General features: G+C 37.6%; 1 protein-coding gene across 5 annotated transcripts in view; it reads left to right on the top strand.

Moving 5' to 3' along the window:
• Positions 1–21,655, top strand: part of SATB1 (SATB homeobox 1) — a 78,637-nt gene that overhangs the window by 39,914 nt on the left and 17,068 nt on the right. For all 5 annotated transcript variants that reach the window (XM_059920397.1, XM_059920395.1, XM_059920396.1 and 2 more), the window contains one exon: positions 7,425–7,580. In XM_059920397.1, the coding sequence (XP_059776380.1) occupies positions 7,425–7,580 (156 nt within the window). The remainder of the gene's footprint in view (positions 1–7,424; positions 7,581–21,655) is intronic.

Here is a 21,655-nt window from a genome sequence, read left to right as displayed (position 1 = left end):
ATACCAACTGCAGCTGGTACCAATTACACATCATCTCGTTTGTAATCTTTCATAATTAAGTTTAATACAATCCTTGAAGGCAGCTTTAAATGGGGCTGATAAGGAATTCCATCCATATTCCCAGAAATGGGCACATTTTCTATTTTCCAAATTTTTGCACTTTTTAGGAAGGACAAAAGTCATCTGCCAGGTAGTTCTGTGTATGCGCATCTGTATTTTTTTTTTAATCAAGTTTAAAAGGTAGCCTCATAACTATTATAAGAATTGAGAAGTTAATTTTCAGTACAACTATTAGATACAAATTTGAGAGTGGATTAGATGTAAGATCCACAAGCAAATATATTTTTTACACATTTAATTTGTGGCCTGTGCAACTCTTAAAAATGAGGTCAGCTAAAACGATGGAAAGTAAATATGGAATACTAATTAAAAGTGCTTATGTAACATAATGTCATAATGAAATTATCTCTTAATGTTAGTTTCATCAATAGTAAAAAATGGTCATCCATTTCCAAGTATAGAGCTATAACTCAACACTAAAAATGAAACTGCCATAGATACTCCATAAATAAGAAATAGACATAATATACAGCCACTTGTGGAGGGTCTTAAACTGCATATTGTAATGTTCTGAAATGATTTATTGTTTAGAAACATCCCAAAGGTCCATTTTCTCCATTTTATTCAATGAAAATCAATTAAGTCTTGATGTCTATAGGAGCAGACAATAAGGAAGGCATTGCTATAATTGTAAGAAGGACATGTTTCTCTAGCAGAAAAGAATGGCACCCAAATACATGCATACGTATCCATCTGCCAACACACACACTTAACTGAATTTGATCTGTTAAGCCTTCAATACAATATTTCTTACCAAAAAGAATGAGGAACTCTTTATATACATATATGACTTTTGTAAGAGTGATGAAACAAAAAATACTGTACTTGGACTTGATTGAACACTGAGTTTGTGTTGTTTAGAGTTATCATATGTACCATCATTAGTTAATTTTGCTGTTGCAGTCATCATTGGAAAGCCTCTGGGCAGAGTTATTTTACTTATCACTTAATCTTGCAATACTAACAAAAGAAGGGCTTACTTAAGACCAGTGTGAATTTAAGCTTTGAGCTGCTTCTTTTTTTTTGTTTTAATCTATCCAAATATTTGACTTAGTAGTTCCTTAATATAGCTTTTGTTTTCTAATTTTTCTAGGATTTTAATGCTTTTATTTGTTTTCCAGATATGATTCTGCTTTCCTTACTCATCAAGTTTTTTGTTGTTTTTTTTAGCCAAAATTACATTAATTCTTAATTGTGATATTTATTTTTGTATACTATTAAGATACTCTGGGTTGCTTTCCTATATGTATGTCTAAAGACTATACCTGCTGATAAGTTGGGGTAGAAAATATAATTTATTTTGGCCTGAATTACTGATAAACTGGTTGAGCCACCCTCAGCTGTATGTGTTTGTTCTCAAGAGGGGGTTGAGACCAAGCCTTTAGCTCGGATATTTAGCCAATGTTGAATGTACTTAGATACTGTAGATTCTTAGTGAAGCTATTTCAAAGAAAAGAAGTTTCTATTAACACAATACTATTGGCCATCTAACCACATTCTGAAATGATTATCTGATATGTGTGAATAATTTTATTTCACTGCTTCATAGAGAATCCCTTTGCATTCCTTAATTTTATCATAACAGAGCTCACAACCAGTTTGTTCACCTTTTACCCTTTGACAGTGATTCAATGAATTAAATTTTAGGGACTTTTTAATGTATTAAATGTATTATCAATGTAAAATGAGTACTTAGGATTTGGAAAAACGGGTTACAGAGCAGTTGAGTTAGTACTGTTTTGCAGCAGTTGAAATCCAGCGCTTAACCTGGAACCAGTATACCACACATAAGGTTTTCATGTGCTTATTTACAAATGACTAAAATGGAAGGGGAATAAAGGAGGAGACCACAGGTATAGAAAAGGACTGCAGGATTTTGTCTTTTTAAATTTTATATTTTGCCAGAGAGGAATCTGTGTGAAATCACTGTGTGTTTCATTTCCACCCCCTCCCCGCCCCCCCCTGCCAAATGAAGATACTCGAAATCTGTTTTGAGACTAGTCTTTGGCTTGGGTTGGACCCGAACAGGATTTCTTTCTAATGCTTGTTGAAGGCAGAGGTCCCTTGGGGCTCGCTGAAGACCCAGGACACCTTTAGGCCTGAGAGACTGGATTATCTAACAGCTTCTCTGAAGAGTTTAGGTCATATGGAAGATGATTGGGATGTCCCTGGGTCCTGCCAGACCAAGGACCTAAACCATTGAGGAACTCAGATTATAAATCATCTTCAAGAAGGGGCTTCCTTCAGGCCCCGGGTGTTATTCTTCGGAGAACCTCACCAGGGAAAACCTAGACCAGCCTCAAGAAGCTCTCGGCTGGCTCTACCTAGGCGAGATGGGTCCTGTGCCTCACGCTTCGGTAGGGGTAACCACACCAGGGGCTTTGTCTTCTGGCTGGGGCAGTAGGCTCCAGGCCAGACCTGTTTGTTGAAAGCATATTTTCACAATATACATGCTCTAATTCAAGAAATATGAATACCTTGCACTTGATAATGATTCACAGTTTTCTAAGCACCTTCACGTACATGAATTCATGGAATCATTAGACTAACCTTTTGGTAGGAGAAAAATGAGAAAAGTCAAATACTTAAGTTTTCAAATCCCCTATTCAGTCTGATACTCTTTCCCCTACCTCAAGCCACTTCCCAGAAGACAGACATTTTAGAAAGGAGAGAATGAAACCTGGGGACTCTTTCTGTTTGTCAGAGAGGATGAGAAGTTTTCTTGTTAGGTTAGAAAGAGGAACACATGTGAAATATTCTTCTGATAGAATACATTGAATATTTGACAAATGATCCACGTTGGAAGACTTTAGACAGTTGGGCATTTCTGAGATTGTAGAGGAAAGAGCCCTTTCCAAACTTTGGTAGTAGGAGTATCTGGGAGAAACCAGTCCCTCCAAAGCTCCATGGCCTTAAAGATTTCTTTTCTGACTATCGCTTAGCAAATTTTCCAGATGAGTTTACAAGATGAATCTTACTAATAGTAATTAATTATTATTTTCTGGAAGTTGTCTGTTGCACTAAACATATCCATTTTAAGTTGATGGTTTCTATTTAGGTGTGCACTTATTACGGAGTTATTTGTGTGTTTTAAGATGTGTGACTTGTGGAGTTAAATTAGCAATTTCTGTCTTCATAAGGACCATTTGAAAGCCTACAATTACCAAGTTATAACTTTTACATGAATTATATAATATTTTTTCTTTTTTTAACATCTCTTTATGGCATTCTTTGGTTTCTTCTGAAGATGGGACATTTTATAACAATGTTTTAGAAAATGTACAAAGTTTATATCAATAGGAGCGATATATAATTAAGTTAATCTGGTAGCTGCACACTTATGTCTCTTTACAACACATTCTTCTATAGTATAATGAAACATAGGTTCAGTTATGGGCAGGAACTTCACACTTGATAAAAGTTTTATTTGTTATGAATCCCTTGACCAGCTTAATTTTAAGATCACGTATGTGCTTGGAAAACGCTTCTCATTCTTGGTCATCTTTTAAAAGCTAGAGGACTTTTGAAAGTCCAGATCTGGAAAATAACTAATATTGTTTCTATAAAAGGAAGAAAAGTGTAAAAAGATAGAACCATGATACTCAAAACAGTGTTAATATATAAAAACATGAAAATGGGGACTGTTTTCTATCACCAATTAGGAATTCCTCAAAATAGCACGGATTTTTTAAACTAATGATAAAACCATTCACTACTAAAAAGTAGACATTCATGAGCTAGATTTAACAAAGGGCCACCAAAAAGCAGGTACAGCACGTCTTAAAAAACAAGAATTTTTCCAAATAAAGAAGTCCTATATAACATCATACCGGTACTCAGTGTATTGCAGTGATTTCTAAGATAAGCATTGGTATTAGACTTAAGTTCAGTTCTCAGCCTTGCCCTGTGGACAAATTACTTAACCTCTTTGTTAGCTTTCTCAATTTAAAAATGGGGCAGTAATGTGACGTTACCTACTCAGGGCTATTATGCAGGTTAATGTATGTTAACACAAGGCCCAGCTCATAATAAACAACTAATAAATGTGAGTCTCTTTTATTATAATTATTATTAAAACTACATCAAACTTTAATTGCATATAGGCATGCCCTCATGCATGTGTGCAGTATGAGCTTGCAGGCAATTCCACTTGCATCAAGGAAGAGCACAGACACCAATCAGGACCACAGCAGAGTCCATTTTGTGTAGCTTGTATGTAGTACATATGTAGTATGTATGTAGTTTATATAGTTCATTTTGTAGTATGGGTTGATGAATTCAGCAGCGGTAAAGGAGCAAAAAATTCTCATGAAAAATTTGTGTTCTACTGCACAATTGTAGTAAAATAAAAAGCACACCCTAGTGCTACACCCTCTCCCCATGTGGGAGGGTAAATAGCAGAAGCTCCAATTCTTAACTACTTCCCTGGTGTCACCGTAATGATGGAGTGGTACACGCTACCTTGATAAATGCTATTCAGAAAGCAACTGCATTTATTTTACCTCCTGTGCTATTTGCAGAGAAGCGCTGAAGAGTAGTTTGTTTTGCCTGGAATGAACTACTTTATGAATTTTAATGTGTGATATAATATTAAAAGCTAAACCAGGATTAAAGATTTTTTTTGTGCTAAGCTAAAATAGTACTTAGTAGAGTGAGGTATAAAAGATTTTTGTTTCCATTTTTACCTGGGGAAAAATTTCAGCTTTCATATTTTTGAAAAGCTGTCCAAGTCAGTTCCCCTTAAGCAATAACTTGTGTTTAGAGAAAAATGTGGTTCCAGAATTCTAATAGCTTATCTCTAATAAGATGCATATCTGAGCCAACAAGATGGTAAGGAAGAGCTTTTCTAAATATTTTTTAAATGAGTAATACAGTTTCTTAATATTTTTAAAAGTTGTTGCTCTCACTTTTTTAAAAAAAGAACTTCTAAAAAGAACTTTTTTAAAAAGTACTTTTTTTTTTTTTAAAGTACTTCTTTTCAACTTTTGATTGTGTTGGCTACTAGGAAATGGTTATTTGATTTTTTTTTATGATTTAAAATGTTTGCTTTTTGGTTCAAGTTGTAATTGCTTTATTAAAAAAAGAAAAATTAAACCAAAGAAATTTTTAGAAACAAAATCACAGGGTTGAAACAAATGATTATAACCCACCTCGAAGATAAATTCTTAAACATCATTTTTACAAAAGAATGAAAATTATTTTCAAAACACACTGAAACACCAAGTTTCCAAAGCCTGCCCTCTTAACTGTTGCTAAGCAGATGATACCAAGGAACTGTTTCTTCCAATGCCCTGGACTTCGTGCCTCCATTTCCATAACATTCAATGTTCAAAGCGATTGAAATGGCTTTTCTTTTCTCTTTCATTTAAGCAGTGAAAAAAATAGGTGTTAAAAGGGACCCCATGTGGTGATCAAATCTATCCTTCTGCCTCAAAGCAAGACCACCCCAGAGCAAAGTTGCGAATCTCAGCAAAGCAACTTTGTAGGCAATTTATGGTAATGCATTAACTCTTCTGGCTCCTAAAGTGGTGTTTAGCAGATTACTGCTTCAAAGCCCTGTGTCTGTGCCTAGTGACCCCCAGTCCTTAAGATGCCTCGGTGAGTTAGTGCCCTTGCTTACTGGAGTCCAGAGCTGGCAGGGGAAGGCTGGAAATCCAGCCTCTGCTCTTGCCGTTTCTGTCTGCGGATTATGCTTTAGGAGAGGCCATTGAGGCCAGCCGGTGGGTCCCTTGTCCTGCCTCACCTTCTGTGTCCTCACTGGGGGCCTGTGGTCCAACCGTTTCCCAGCATTATCCTTTCCGTGCTCCCAAGGGTAGTGTCCAGGTGGGAGAGTCTAGCTGCATCCTCCAGAGGTGAGTTATTTTGCTCACCAGCTAGAAGTTACGAGTCAGAAGGCACGTTGTAAAGGAGACTCAGCTTTACTAAGTGCAGGGGATTAAATGGCTTAGGATAACCTCTGCCCCTCTTTTGATACCAAATATTTGGGGGCAGGGTGAAATAAACATTAGAAGACTTACTGTATGACTAGGAAGGTATGTCATTTAGTGCCCCAAAATCATTTGTTTATCTTAAAATGAGCTTCATTTTCTATTGTTCCTAGTGGATGAGAGAAATGGTCCAAGATGGTAAGTTTCTAGAGAAGGAAAACCTGGATTCTGTAAAGGACCCTAAGAAACGTGGTCCTTGATGAATCACTTTGCTGGGAGAAATGTGGTCCTGCATCTGGACAACTTTTCATTTATGTTTTCATCAGTTTCCCAGTAAAAAGCAGCTACATGGTTCATATGTGAATTTCCCAGGCTGGTTGGTTCCTATAAATGCTCAATAAAGATCAAATTTTTATTTTAAACATTTAAAGTTTTAAAGATTGTTTTTAAGTTTTGAAGATTAATCATGATATCAGTAAATTTTGAGGTTGATTTTCCCCCTAAATTTTGTGGCATTTTTCTGCAGATATCTGCTTATCATTATTACCATTATTAATTTCTCACTCAAGATTATACATTTTGAATATATTTGTAAGTTACTGTTTATATATTTTGTGTAACTTGCAGTCATGTTCTATTAAATATTGTGAAACATTTTCTTATTATTTTCTTATTGTCTGGTTCCACCAGTCAAAAGGAAAGAGTTATATACAGCGGTGCCAGGAAATGATGAAATAATTATACAGAACAGCTTGGACATGCATGTGTAAAATGCAACCAGCCTTTATGATAATTAAGCAAGGCACTCTACCTGTTTCATGGATGGATAGAAGATTTAAATGTGCAGCTCTGCAAATGGGTTTGTTATGGAAGATTTTTTAAATGAAACATAAGAGGAAAAGGCATTAAAAAAAAAGAGTCTAAAATTAAAAAGGCCGTAGTATGTAATAGCTATTAGTGATGCAATTGTCTCTTAGACATCGGGTACCCAGCGAGGATACAGCACTGTACATTATGATTTTAATTGTGAATTTCCTTTGTTAGAATTGCAATGGAAGGTAATTGGGAAACAATTAGTTTAGGGTTTTCAAGTCTTTGAAACTATTCTGTTTTCCAGAAAACTTACTTTATGGCATTATAATTCCTGGTTGTCAGCTGGCAGTTGCTGTCTTATTACAGCTGCAGTCACCTGTGACAGTATGACTTCCTTAACTTAAGCAATCTGATCTCCAGCTAAGAACTCATGTTGAATGACCGCATTGTTGATCACCTTGATCATAAAAGGAGCAACAATGTCCAGTTTGGATGCCGAGCCTGAGAAGCTTCAAAACAGTTTGGCCAGTGGAAAATGACAGGCATGTTCAAAATGTTTTGTAGGTGAAAACAGCTACCATTGCCACTGAGAGGAATGGGAAACCAGAGAACAATACCATGAACATTAATGCTTCCATTTACGACGAGATTCAGCAGGAAATGAAGCGCGCTAAAGTTTCCCAAGCTCTGTTTGCAAAGGTGGCAGCAACCAAAAGCCAGGTAAGAGCCTCTGTTAGGCATGGAGAATGTTTATCTGTGATGCCTGTGAAAGTTCATTCGAAGGGATGTCTATTTGCAAGTTGAACTTGCATCCCTGAGAGGTCGCGGTTTCCAGGATTATTGACAGAGCTCATGATGAAACAGAGGGTTCAGATTCAGGGAACAGAGACACTTGGTTGTGTTTCCTCCAACATCTACTGTCCAGACCACAGATTTCTCAGGAAATCCCTGAGTCAGTTAATAGTTGTTTCCAGAAGAGTACTGTAATGTATAGGAGGTTTCTCCATCTGGTCTATTGTAATGGAACAAATAACTTGAATTATTATTATTTCATTAGTACGTAGGTGACCTTGATTTCCATCCTAAAATACTACGAGCATTGTAGTTTTTTTCTGTTCCAACTCAGGCATCTACAACTGTTAGGTGTGCTTATTAAAACAAACTGACACACACACACACACACACACAGACAGCTTTGCCAAGTAATGATTTTAGTTTATATATATATATATATATATATATATATATATATATATATGGATACCTATATATGACACACAAATTTAGTTACACTTAGAAAAATTGTCTAACTCTTTTGAATTATAAATGAATCGAATTGAATGGGGAAAGTGACAAATCCCTACAAGACATAACGAAGAATAGATAATGCAGTCTTTTTGTCATATATTGATAATTTATGTTCATCAGAAGTAGAGTCATCTACATGAACAAGCTCACAGTTATCTACAAACCCTTGTTCAAGGCCAGGAATACTTTTTAAAGGACCAGAAGAATACTGGTCTTGTCCAGTATAAGTCTTGTCCCCTTCGCAGAAAGATTTGATAACACTATCAAAGTGAGATTGAGAGGCAATCAAGGAAATTTTAGACAAATATATTTCATTATCATTAATGGACTCTCCTTTGTAAAACAGCCTGTCTGCTGTCAGCCTCTGATAAAATTATACAGTCCTGAGACTATTTACAATATGATGTATTTACAATACAGTACTTTCATTATTAGGTTTTTCTGAAATTTCACTCTAGCGACATTAATAGTGGTCCTTGCTGGGAGTTTTGCTTGAGAAAAGGTTGTTCTTGTTTAAGTTATAGGCTGGCTGGAAATACGTAAGGGATATCTTGGAAATGTTATATAAAAATGATTAAACTCAAGCTGTGGACTGTAAAAATTATAGCTTTATAGGCCACATGCCTGCGTACCCTTCAATCACTGTCAAAGTGATAATTTCTACAATAATATGTTTCTTTTATTGTGAGATTCTAAACATCAAGTGCTGTTTAAACATTAAACTGAATTGTTTATGTTAGTGCCATACTCGGCGTGTCATACATCAGGCCACTGTAATCTCTCATGGAATGTAAAATTCTGTCATGAATCATGGCTTGTATATCGGAAATTACTGTAATTTTGATTGGAAATTACAGGGCTCTTGAAATGTTTCTAATTATGATAGAATGTCAGAGCCGCTTCAAACCTGTGTGCTTCTTCAGATGTCTTCATTTACATGCCAAGACTAGGCATTAAGGAGAAATGTCCTGTTCGCACGTCGCCCCTCACCCACCCACCCTGCACCGTCTTCTTTTGGCTATTTAGTCTAATTAGGATGAGGATCTCATATTTCAACATAGTTTATCCTGCTTTTCTTTCTGATTCTGCATCTCTTCTGACCTTCCCAATTAAATTATCAAGAATAACAGACTGTCTTCTTACAAGGCCAAACACTTTCCCCCAATCTCCAGAATAGATAAACAGAGAAACTAAACATGCATTATTGTGATAAGGGGCAGCCTTAAAACCAACAAACAAAAATAGAATATTAAAACTTTTTGGTAAGTTGGCATCTGTCATATAATCACCACCACCCTCCCTCTCCTTTCTGACGAGAGCATAGCTCCTTCTGGCTAGCGGCGTTTTTGCTACCTTCATTCTTTCTTTCTTTTACATGATATCCCCAATTCTCCCCTCCTGGCCTGAGCTCTGATTTTGGAGCTATTCAGACAGTGGTAGCAATGGATTGATAATGTCATGTGAGTGATGTTCTAGGGGGTTTTTTAACATCTTTTCTCTTTGGATTCCTGTCCTACGAAGCTCCTTGTGAGTCACTTGCAAAGATGTCAGTTGCCAACTTCTGTGTATCTGCCATGATGGTGTGTTCCCCAGAACCCCCAAAGCTGCTAGCTCATTCCTGGTTGAAAGAGAATCCAAGGGGCCAGTTGTAGACTACTGGGGTCCAGCAGACTGTTAACTTTCATTCCCTCACATAGTTATTCCTAACTACTAATTTACTGGAACTTCGTTAAAAAGCGTTTCTGTAGCTTTCTCTTAGCTGTTCAGTTTAGATGTTAGCACTGCCCTCTTGATGAAAATCTAAAAGTTGATGATTACTGAAAAATAAGACAGTCCAAAAACTGTATATATCCCTAAGAGAAGAGATCTGACTTAACAAGGGCAGGTAGTCCATTGACTTAAGTTCTGTTCACCTGCCATGATTTTTTGTGAAGGAAATAGAAAAACTAGAAAACAAACCAAAACCAAAAAAAAATCTTCAAATCCGACGGACCTTTCTCATGGTCAGAATTCTTAACTTGTGCAAGACTTGTTTATGCCTCGGAGATAGGTGCCAAGGCTTGTCAGCATGGGCAGAGGTCCTCCCAAATGAAGCACGTGTACAGAGGGATGTGCTGGAGCCAATTTTATCTCAGCCGGTCCAGCCCCATCTGCTTCTGTATCTCGCCCTGATTCTCTGTGTTGACCTAACATTCATTACCTTTTTTGTGCTAGACCCCGTCATGCATTATATATTATCTGCATTTAGTTCTCAGTAACCCTGTGGGCCGTAACATTGATTTCCTCATTTTACACGAGGGTTACTTGACTAAAAAGTAGGAGAGCCAACCCCAAATTCTCTGCATCTCTGCATCACTATTTTAGTGTCTCTTCAGGGTTCCAGGCAGCATCAGGACCAAAGGAAAGAGGAATTAAGGATGCTGGACTAATTGATAGTGGAAATGGGAGGGGCTTTCCTTTCTTCATTGACATATTCATGGTATATGGGTTCTTGCCAACATAGAGCCCTTAGAAGCCAAGCTTTTTCATGTCTGTTTGGGGTTGGGGCGTAGGGAAGGGTACATGGTGGAAGACTCAAAGGAGGCTATGGTCCAGGCTGTTCTGGTATTGGGAAATGATTTAACCTTTTTGAGCCCAAGATTTCTTTTAACATGGGAGGAGGTCCCATGCTGTCATGTGCAGGCAGCAGAATTATTTTGAAAAGATAGTACAGCCCCAGAATGTGGTGGAACCAGACATGTGTAGCTGTGGTCTGCAATGACTAACGCACAAAGTATTTTCAGGAAAAGAAACCAACTTTTCAGATCCCACCATTTCGCATGTATTATACTTTCTCTTCGATGAGTAATAGAAATGAGATTGTTTTTAACGTTAATAGAAATGTCTGGGTAAAGTATGCAAGTGCAAACTGAAGGTAGGCCACTTTTTGTGCTTGGGTAGGAAAGCAGGCTAATGCAAACTTTAAAAAGATGATATGCTTTAAACATAATGTGAATAGCTACAAATGAATACACTGTATATTCTGGGTATTCAAATAAGCAGCCGTTTTTCCAAATGAATCATACTAGAATTTTATCAAACATTTAGTCTGATAACATTCAAATAATTATGAGAGCAGAATTCGCTAATTTTACTGTTTAAAAAAAAAAATAGTTGATTTGGGTAATAACCATTACAGTATCAAGGTTCAGTTACTGTTCAGTGGTTATAGTGTTTTCATATGGGAGACGGAAATGGAATTTTTTCCTTAATGGTGGCAGATGTTGGAATCTAATTTTATTCCACAGCAAACCTCCTGAGAGCTCCGAGACTTAAGGTGTGTGTCCAGCAAGGGGACATTAGCAGTGCCGTAGGCCTTGCCTTGTACGTCGAATTGTTACATTGATTTTCATGTTTGCAGAGGTGGAGCTTGCAGATACAGTAATGCAGTCAGAATAAAGGGCTTTTCCAGAGCGGCTGCATCCCCACTTGCGTTTAGAAAATGATTTCTCTCTAGTGCTTTATTGAACAGGGTATTTCTTTTAGGTAAAGCAACTAGATGATGGAAATTCTATTTGACTGAACATGCTTTTCAGTAGAATCTTTTGCAATCTCTACCTACCAGTCCTGTAGTTACTGGAGTCTTTGGCTGCAACAACTTCGACTGCTTGATAGGTGTGGTTTTTTGCACTAAAAAAAGAATTTCTGCCTCTGTGAAGATAGCACGACCAGTAGAAGAGACCAAATAATTCGAAGCCTTTTGCTTTCTTCCATCTACTTTTCAGACACTTTTGTCATTGAGATTCAAGACCTCTAGGATGGGAGAGAGAGGGGAGAGTGAAGGAGAAAGAAGAAAGCTTTAGTGCTCTTTGGGCTTGTAGGTAAAAAAAGAAAAAAGCATCTTCAGATTTGGTAATTCTTAGATGGTGATTGGAATGCCTTAAATACGAGTAAGACATGATATGTCACAAATCATTAGAGGTAGAAATAGGGCTAAGAATGTCATTTTCATTGCTGGTTATAGGAATCTACAGTGATAAAATCCAGGAAAAAAAAAATCACGGCACCATGACTGCATTGTGTATTCTAACATGTCAGCGAAGGCATCTTTTATTTTGTTAGCATCAAATTACACTTCACGGAAACTACACTTTGAAGCCCTGTGCTGATTCATGCTTTTGGAATGTTCACATAACAGACTTCGCTGCAACACGATTTCACCTGTGTAACCTCCTGTTTCAGATCCACAGGAGGCCCCTGCAGATTTGCGAGTCACGGTTCCGGTTCTTTCTGGTGCCACATGCTTTTCTAGCAGCCTGTGGGAAGATCTTTACATCGTGTCCTCAGAGCCCCTTCTCTTGGGCTAATAGAGTTGCCTTCAGCCAGCATCTAAGGAGAGAACTGCCTCTTCATACATTTTCCATCTAGTGCCTTATTTTATTTTACTTTATTCATTTATTTATTTATTTTTTACACTGGGTGGGAGGAGATCCTGGGGAGATACAGGTTAGGTTTCCCTGGATCAGCTTCCGGGAAGACGGAAGAGGCCAGAGGAATGCTTGAAGGGAGAAGAGAAGTAAGACAGCCCAGCGTGTAGCATCTCAGGACCTGCCTGTATTCAGGTTAACCCACATTTGGGGAGGGCCCGGTGCTGCCTTCTTGATAAGGACCTGGAGTCCCGTCCATCTCCTATTTCAGCTGTTCTGTGGGAGCCATCTCTAAAAATCCCTTCTGTCTAAATATTGGGAATCCATATTGGATTTAGTTTTCTACAGTGTAGACCTATCTTTATGTCCCTAGTGGTTGCTCAACAGGACTTTTGAAATTAATGGCTTTAAATACATAAACATTGACATAATCTGGCAGTTTAAAGGTACATGATTGTATGTTATACGATGTTTTAAGACCTAAATTTGTGAATCTGAATATGAGCCCTTTCCACGTTTCTGTGTTATAAAAACAAGCATATGTTTTAATTAATCTAGGGTTTGATCAAGGAGGTTCAGAATTATTAAATAGAACACTTACTTGCCGATCATATTTTGGGCTAAAAAAAATCACGTAAAGGGGTGTTTTTCCCCAAGGCACTTGATATTGTCTATTGCAGCAAGTCGGAAACTTCTTGGTTTATCTTGTTGCCACCTTCAAATCATTTAAAAATTTCTTTTCCTCTAAAATTTAAAATGCGGTAACTAGAGTGATACAAATGCATCTTCCTCATTCTCCCATTTAATAAGTTCACTGTAACAAGTATAGTCAAAACTCATTAAGCCCAGTTTCTCCATCTTTCAAAAAATGTCATAGGAAAATATTAGTCAAGATTTGAAAAGAAGCAATTTGTGAATATTGAGCCAACTCTCTAAAGAGGATCATCACATGAGGAAGTTCCAGGAAGGTGACCACAGGAGTGGTCCACTTTGAAGCAGGCCAGTGTAATGCATTCTAAAGCATGAGTATAGCAAGTACATATTCGTAGAATCTGCTTTAATCTAAGGCCACCTTTTGTCGTAAAATGTAGTATAAATTGAAAAGTGTGGACTCAAAATATCCTACAAGTTCCTCTTTTTGGAAGCCCTTCTATAATCATCTTTGACAATTGAAGAGTTAAAGTTCTTCAGGACAGGATCCAGTATCTACAAAATGGGAGTAGGGAAGAGACCAAACCCATGGGGTTTTAACTCTTAAGTAGGAATGAATTTCAAAACGGAATATCATTCAGTTAAACTTCACACATAATTATATCACTGATTTCGTTCTTTCACAAACTACCAAGTGAAAAGACAAAGTGTTTTCTCAGAAGTCTCAACAGTTGTCTTTTATGGTTTGGGTAGTAAAGGTAGGTTTTATTTTAGCTTTATCTTCTTTTTCCCTCATATGAGAAATGAAAATAAAAGCCCCGTGAAACGAATGAGCTCTAAAAATGCATTTATGCAAAATGACAATAGAAAAATAGCTCTGGAAGAAACTGCACTGTTAAACTTTCACATCAGTGAAAGGTACTAAAAGAAGGATGGAAGAACTTATGTTGGTAATAGGAATCTGATGTAGAATTTTTTGGCCTTGCAAGACCTGCACCTTAAAAAGTAACTTTTGAGATTATTCATTTTTATAACTATAGTTGTTAGGCTTTTGCACATGTAGTTCTTTTGCGTGACAAAATGACACAACTAAATCATAGACCATCCATTTATATATTAAAAAAAAATATATAAAATATACATATTAAAAATGTTATATATATAAATATATTTATAAACATATTTATAAATATATATATAAATATAAATACATAAAACAAATAAATATATTTATATATCATATATAAATATAAAATATATATGTATATTTTATATATATAAAATATATATATATTTTAGAGATTACTAGAAATATAGCCACTTTATAATTTATCATTAAATACCTTGTAAAAATATAAGCTCCAATCTGCTGGTGGCGTCGCCATACAATCGCTAAATTGATGAAGTTGTCCTTTTTCTAAGACTTAATCTACTTCTGTTGTCTGGTCATAGAGAATCTGTTCTCCTTCGATTTCTTGCTTCAACCATTCCAGTGGCCTTTTGTGTAATTTTTTTTTTTTTTTTTAAACAATCCCCTTTTCAACCCGTATGCCTCAGGAATTGGGTTGAAACACACTGTTTCATAAACCGCCAGCCTCCTCGGCTGCCTCGGTGCCTCTGATTCCGTAAATCAGATCATAGGCAGCATGCTGTCGTATAATAAGGTGTCTGATCCTTATTACCAGTTTGTTGATGCACAGGCTCCTTCAAATTGACCATTGCAACACATGGTTTCCCCTGAAACTAGCTGTGATAATTAGCGTGGTTCTAATGAGACAGAATGTCACTGATCTTGTGCTGAACTGTCGAGTCTTGATGCTACGGGTGGGAACTGTCAGAGCCTGCCATCTGTGACAGCGCTTGGCGTATTCCGGTGGCAAGGTAGAGCACGCTCAATAGACTAGTTTCAAACAAATGGCCCTTTTCTTGACGAGGGCTCTGTGTTCTGTTCAACTCCAGAATGTTTGCCCCAACTTCAGCCTACGCCAAAACCCATTTTGAGATCCAAAGGGCAAGAAATATTTAAACCTCTGTTATATGTTACAAAAGAGAGGAGTCTTTTGTTTAGCAGGTGAATTTTAAGTGGCATTCCTTCCCTTGGGCTTTTTTTTGTCTCTCCCAATGGCCCCATATCGTCAGTAAGGCGATTACTGATTCCCCCAATTTTCAAATTGCCTTGTTTAAAAGAGATTTGTTGGGGAGTTGGGCTGGCTCATCATGATGGAGCAGTCAGATTTAGCAGAGAGAGAGGGGGAACGAAAGGAATAGTTGAGAGCGTGTCTAGGAATACGCAAGTTGAATAGCAGAGTGAAGACGGACAGGATGTTAGATCTGTAGGCTCCAGAGAGAAGTGGAGATTTTTTTTTTTTTTTTTTTTTTTTGCTAGAGTACAAGTCCAGCGCTGCTTATCATTCCAAAATATGCTTTGTTGCTTTTTATTTCCTCTTCTCTGGCAGACCACACAGGGCTTGTTCTGAAGAACATTTTCACTAATCTGATGAGGCAGCCAAATACGCCGGGAAAACTGCTTTAATGATCCCACTAATTACCTCAAGTCAATATGAACTGTATTATTAGACTGAGGGAAAATATTCCATTAGGTCTCCCCCTTGGGAGTTCCTCCGCTTTGTGATGTCACCGAAGCCTTCACCCTCTCGCTTGTAATTAATTTTATTTACACACGCAGGCACGCACAAGGTCACACCTGCACAACCGGCGCTGGCCAGGGAGCTTGTGGCACTCGGGCTTAATCAGATCTGTCATAATTACCATTCTGCATGTTTCTGACACACGCTGTGAAATATTTCAATTTAACTGCCGCTACCAGCACAACCAGATGTAGTGCGAGTGTGGCTGCATTGGAAATATTATTCCTCAGGATAAACTCTCTCCTCCTCCTCTTTTCCTTCCTCCCCCCCGCCCCCCCGCCCTCAATTTACAGCTAATGTAGCACAGAAGCTGATGGGTCCTGTAAATCTTGAATGCAGCGCTAGATTGATAACAGGCGATTAGACAGTTTAACCACAAACAGCTTGTTCATTTTTCACAAATGAAAACCACATGTGGTGTAACTAAAATTTCAGGCCCTTTTTTTTTTTTTTAAGAGTTGGGGTCTGTATGTGTGTGTGTTGGAGATGTGCTTAAATAAAAATAAAATGCAGTGGAATGAAGTGTCTAGAAAAATGGAGAAGTTGCCTAGTTTTTTTCCAGGTGATTTTATGAAAACCATCATCAAATTCCATGTTTTCACTTTTGCCAAAACTCGAATGGGAAAAAGAATGGTACTCTCCGTTTCCTTTTTTTGGTACAATTTTTCTTTTATTTTCTTTCTCTCTCTCTTTTTTTTTTTTTTTTTTTTTTTGTATAGGAGGGATAATATCCTTGGAGTCTCTGCCTTTTTTTATTTTGTCAGTGTTAAGCCTTTTATTTGAACATAAATTTTGAAAGAATTTCTACAGTGGGCATATGCAGTTTTTTAATGGACGGTTTCCCTTATTTTTGTTAATGAAACGTTGTTAGTTTAGGCGTGCTGGTCATATCCCAGACAATCCCAAAACAAAAATGGACCCAATCAAAAAATTTATTTCCTATCTAGGTGTGTTAATTTGAAGAATCAGTTTGAAAGGTAGAGTTGAAAACCAGTGAATTCTGTTGCTGCAGAAATAGTGGAGATACCCTGGCAGAAAGTGCAGGTGCAGGGTAACCATTATAAGGCCAAAGTTATCACCTGTCTCAGAAGAATTCAGCCATAAGAAAATTAAAGTATTGGAGCCATAAGAAGGCAAATAAGCTGGTGGAAAACTAAAATTAAGAGAGGAGAAAGGAATAGGATCAGTGGTGATTTAGAATCGTACCTCTAGAGAAGGCTCACAACCATTCCCTTTAGAGAACATTTAAAACATAGATCAAGATAGTGAAGTGTCTTTTAATGCCAAATAAAATACACTCTCTCTTTTTATCTTTATTTTTGTTTTACTACTAAAGTTACGAGCCTCGTTTGGAAGCTTCCTAAAGTTCCATGGTGATTCCTATTACTGATAAGAGGTACCGTTTCCCATAGAATAGTGGATTTTTCCCCTTTATTTCCTTTCCTTAACCATTTTTCCCTCTTCCTTATTTCCTCACATTAAAAAAAAAACTTCCCAAGTTTTCACTGTTTGCTTAGAGTTTGCTCCATAATATCTTCCAACTTTGAAATGTAGCATTTTTCTGCCTATTCATACTTTCTTCTGGCCTCATATCACTTTAGAGGAAAAGAAGGTATTTTCGTTTTAGTTACAATCCCTCTTCCATCTCAGCTGCTAAGCAGTTTACATGGTTAATACCAAATTATTAGGTCAGTTTCTTTGGACAGTCTTAATCTACCTTTATAATCATTTTGCAAGGTACAGTTATTGTGGAAGATTTGATTCAAGCCTCACATTACCTGTCACATCGCTGTTGTGTACAGATATAACCTCAGAATCCTTCTTAGCACAGAAGTGAAAGCACCTGTTACTAATCAGTGAGATCCACCCACAATGGCTTGCTGTCACTTTTTATGTAGGATTCCCAAGAAGAGGTTTGATATATATAGTTGTATGGGAATGAGTCCAAGAAATAAGAAAAGTAGAGGTTAAGAAAAAGTACAGCTTATGACTTCATTGCTCCTCACCTTGCTTTAATGACCCTGAAGATTTTGCATAGCTACTTCGAGATAGGTTAGCCAGCATGCAAATTGAATCACATTTTGCAGTCATTGGTAAAACTCGCCACTTAAAGGAAACTTGCCTTGTTTTTTTTGCAAGTGAAAGATTTCATTTATAATCTGAAAAATCATCCCTGGCTTTCCACATTTGCAAACTTTAGTTTTCATGTGTTAGGATTTCTTTGTGTCTAAGCACACCTGTAGATACAAAAGGGAAGAGGAAAGAGAACCCAAAAAAAAAAAAGAATTGCTGTTTAGGGAAGCTGGGGTATGTGTGAAGTTTGAGAATATTCAATATTTTGAGTATGAGGGAAGAGCATGTCTTTCCATTAAATTTAATGAGACTACAAGAATCTCATTATTCAAAGAAAATATTGTAATTTTCTTTACGGACCCTGCTGGGTCCCCGTCTAACGAAAGGACAGTTTTCATGTATCTGTTAGCAAGTGCCGGTTGAAGATTGGGTTGAAAAGGAATTTATAGACTTGATCCTGCCTTTCAGCTCAGTCCCCCTTCTTCAGCCACTCTGCAGTTGCTCTTCTCCACTGCCCTCAGATCCTTAGGAAAATGTACAGGAAGGAGAATTAGTTTCTTTGAATACTTTCTGCTGTTTTCTTTTGGACCCACTGTCTGCATTTTCCATCAGCATTGTCGAAGTCATCAATATCGTCTATTAGTGTAGCTCACGTTTCTATTCCAAGCTGAAAGGAAGTGGGGAGGGCATGGTTCCTGATTATCTACATCAGAAATAGGATTGTCCATAAAGTCACACATGGTTTATATAACAACTTGTACATAAACTGCATCTTTCAGAGAAAGCATTGAGGATTACAGAGAGTTGAGGGGGGGGGGTCCCAATTTCCTGTCTACCATGTTGTGGATTCCCCTGGGCAAGTTGCTTGACCTTTCAGGCTTCTAACTTTCCCTTCAGGAAGGTGACATAGATTGGGTCGGACTCTGTAATGTCCCAGGCAGTTCCAGGTTCTGTGAGTTTGTTGCTGAAACAGGTGCCCAAGTGTGAAAAAGGATGCTCTTTTGACTGAAGGTCCTGCTGACAGGTGTGTTAGTCTGGGAATGAGTCACAAAGGAGGCAAGGTTTTGAATAATGGAAGGGCTTAGTTTGTGGGGACAAAGTGCTATTTTGAGGTCTATAGCCCAAAAGGATTATTTATGAGTGGCATATAGTGAGGAGAACTGATTGTTTGGAATCCAGGGTATGAACTCCATGTTATACAGTGTGAGATGAGCTCAAGATTGATACGATCTCATCTGAGACTTGTTGCTAGAAAACTGGAAGATCCCCCTCTCTCATCAGGGACCTAGCAAAGTCAGGACACTATAGAGAGGAGGTGAGCTTCATTCAGTTGGGCGTGGGCTTGGCTTACTATGTGGTGAAACAGTGGTTGCCAACACCATATGGCTTAGAGATTGCTAAAGAGTTTCCCCCTTTAACATGTCTTTTTTGGGTTTTTAACTGATGCCTGGAAGTCCACCTTTAACTTCTCATTTTGGGGGATTAATGAAAGTTCTTCAGGGCAGGATAGCACATCAAAGAGGAAAAAATAGACTCAGTCCGTGAGAAATCACAGGTTTGGAAGAGGTTCGTGAAATGGAGAGTAAACCAGGAGGAGGAGGCAGGGAATGGCTGCTGATGTGAAGGAACATCTTGAAGCCCATATTTGCAGCTTGTAACTTGGTACCTGTAACAAGCGTTTAATAGCTGCTGAGGAGTGCCCGTCCCCAAGTGTCTCCTTTAAATATTTACCCATTTTACTTCTGGTACCAACACTAGGCTACTTGTCAGGGTGTTACTTGGCTGGGTTCATTGATGGAGTATTTGGTGGTTTAAATGCAATGCAGATTAGGTAAAAATAAATTACTTTCAATATGGTCAAGAAAGTGAAGGCTATAAATAAAATATACATTCACAAACAGACAAATGCTATTAGAAAATCCAGCTCAGTCTATGCCAAGCTGTTACTGTCTAAATTGCCTTCTTTCTTCCGGGCTTGCAATTAATTTTTGCTTGTGTGTTTGGAGATTGGGGGAAGGGTAATAGCCTAATGGGTAATGATTTTATTTTAGTATTTTGATTAAAGAGACTAAATAACTTGGACCCTGGGTAACCATAAGGACTAAAGCCTTATCCATCAAGCTTAATTTCTAGGCAGAAAGTTGTGTTTATATTTTTGGATAAACTTAGCATTGCGTTATATATAATATAAAGTGATGCGATGGTAATGTGCTCATTTTCTACCTATCCCCACTTCCTTTACCCTCTTTCCTGCTCACTTTCTTTTCTTTCTTTAATCCTTTGACTAGCTTCCTTCTGCCCTGTTCTCAAATCTTAAAGGCGTGTCCTTTGTGACCATTTGCTCTTTGAAGAGGTGATGAGAGGAAAGATCAACCATTGTTTGATTTGTAAGCCTTCCCCCCTCTACCTCCACCCCCCAACAGCAAGCACCTGCCTTAATTCCATTCCTTTCCCCGCCTGCATCCTGTATCTGCCCTGCTACTTTATCCTCTTCTATTTGGGAAACCCAGGTGTCTTTGGAAAATTGATAGTGTTCCTCTCCTGGCACATACAGACATTTCTCAAAGGATAATCTACTAATCTTGCTTACCTTTATAGTTATTGGGGTGGTATGACGTTAGTTAACTACGTCAGAGTATGCATGCTTTCTTTATTCAGAGGTGGTAAACCCATTTACTGAGTTTGTAACAGGACCAGGGAAAAACAGTGAGGAATATATATGTGCTAGTGCAATTGTCAATCAAGAAATTTCAAGCTGTAAAACTGTTGTTTTATGAACAAAAGCTCATCCAGAACTGAAATACATAAATGGGATAAAAGTCTTCCCCCGTTCTGATTGACTTGAGGATTGGTTGGGGGCGGGGCGTTCTCGTCAACACCCCACCCTACGTACACACACAACCAGGGCACTGCTGAAACACCCCTGGTGGAAAGCTGGGGCTCCTCAGGACGCAGTCTGGGAACCATTAACTAGTGATTAACTGTTTCCCTCCAACCCATCTCTAAGAGGCATGGTCCTTTAGTGACAAAAAACAAATAAACAAACAAACATGATAAGCAAATCTGTTCCAAGAACTTATAAATACCAAAGTTTTGTAATCTACTAGGAGCTTATATAAGATAGTTCTGGAATAATATTTGAAATATATGTGTGTATGTATCTACGTATGTATACAGACACATATATATTGCAGGGGGCACCCTCTTCAGGAGTTCTTAACCTGTGTCCCATCTTCCCCCAGGGGGTCCATGCATGAACTTGAATAGAATAAAAAAACTTTATTTTCACTAATGTCTTACTGAAATTTGACATTTTATTTAATTATCAATATAGGCAACAAGTCACAGTAGTATTAGCAATACGTATGAATTTGTCACCAATAAAAATCACAAATATTTTCATATCACATTTTTATTGCAGATATCTCAAAATACTATTTTTGCTCATCACTCTGAAATTACGGTAGTTATTAGATCTGTTCCTAGATCTTGCTATTTGGTACGTTAATAAAGAAGCACATATATTACTGTATGATACAATTTGGATGACTGTATTTCAGTACAGTTGGTTTTCTTCATAATTTTATGCATTTTATTTCAGGCACATAAGAACATTTTTCTGAAAACAATGGGCTTTACCAGACTGCCAGAAGGGTCCATGGCAAAAAAGAGATGAGACCAATGATTAGATAAGTTGTGTGTTGGAAGA

Source organism: Balaenoptera ricei, chromosome 4 (assembly GCF_028023285.1).
Source record: "Balaenoptera ricei isolate mBalRic1 chromosome 4, mBalRic1.hap2, whole genome shotgun sequence".
NCBI classification, from domain to species: Eukaryota; Metazoa; Chordata; class Mammalia; order Artiodactyla; family Balaenopteridae; genus Balaenoptera; species Balaenoptera ricei.
Note: the sequence above shows the minus strand (reverse complement) of the source record. Positions and strands in the feature narration are given on the sequence as shown.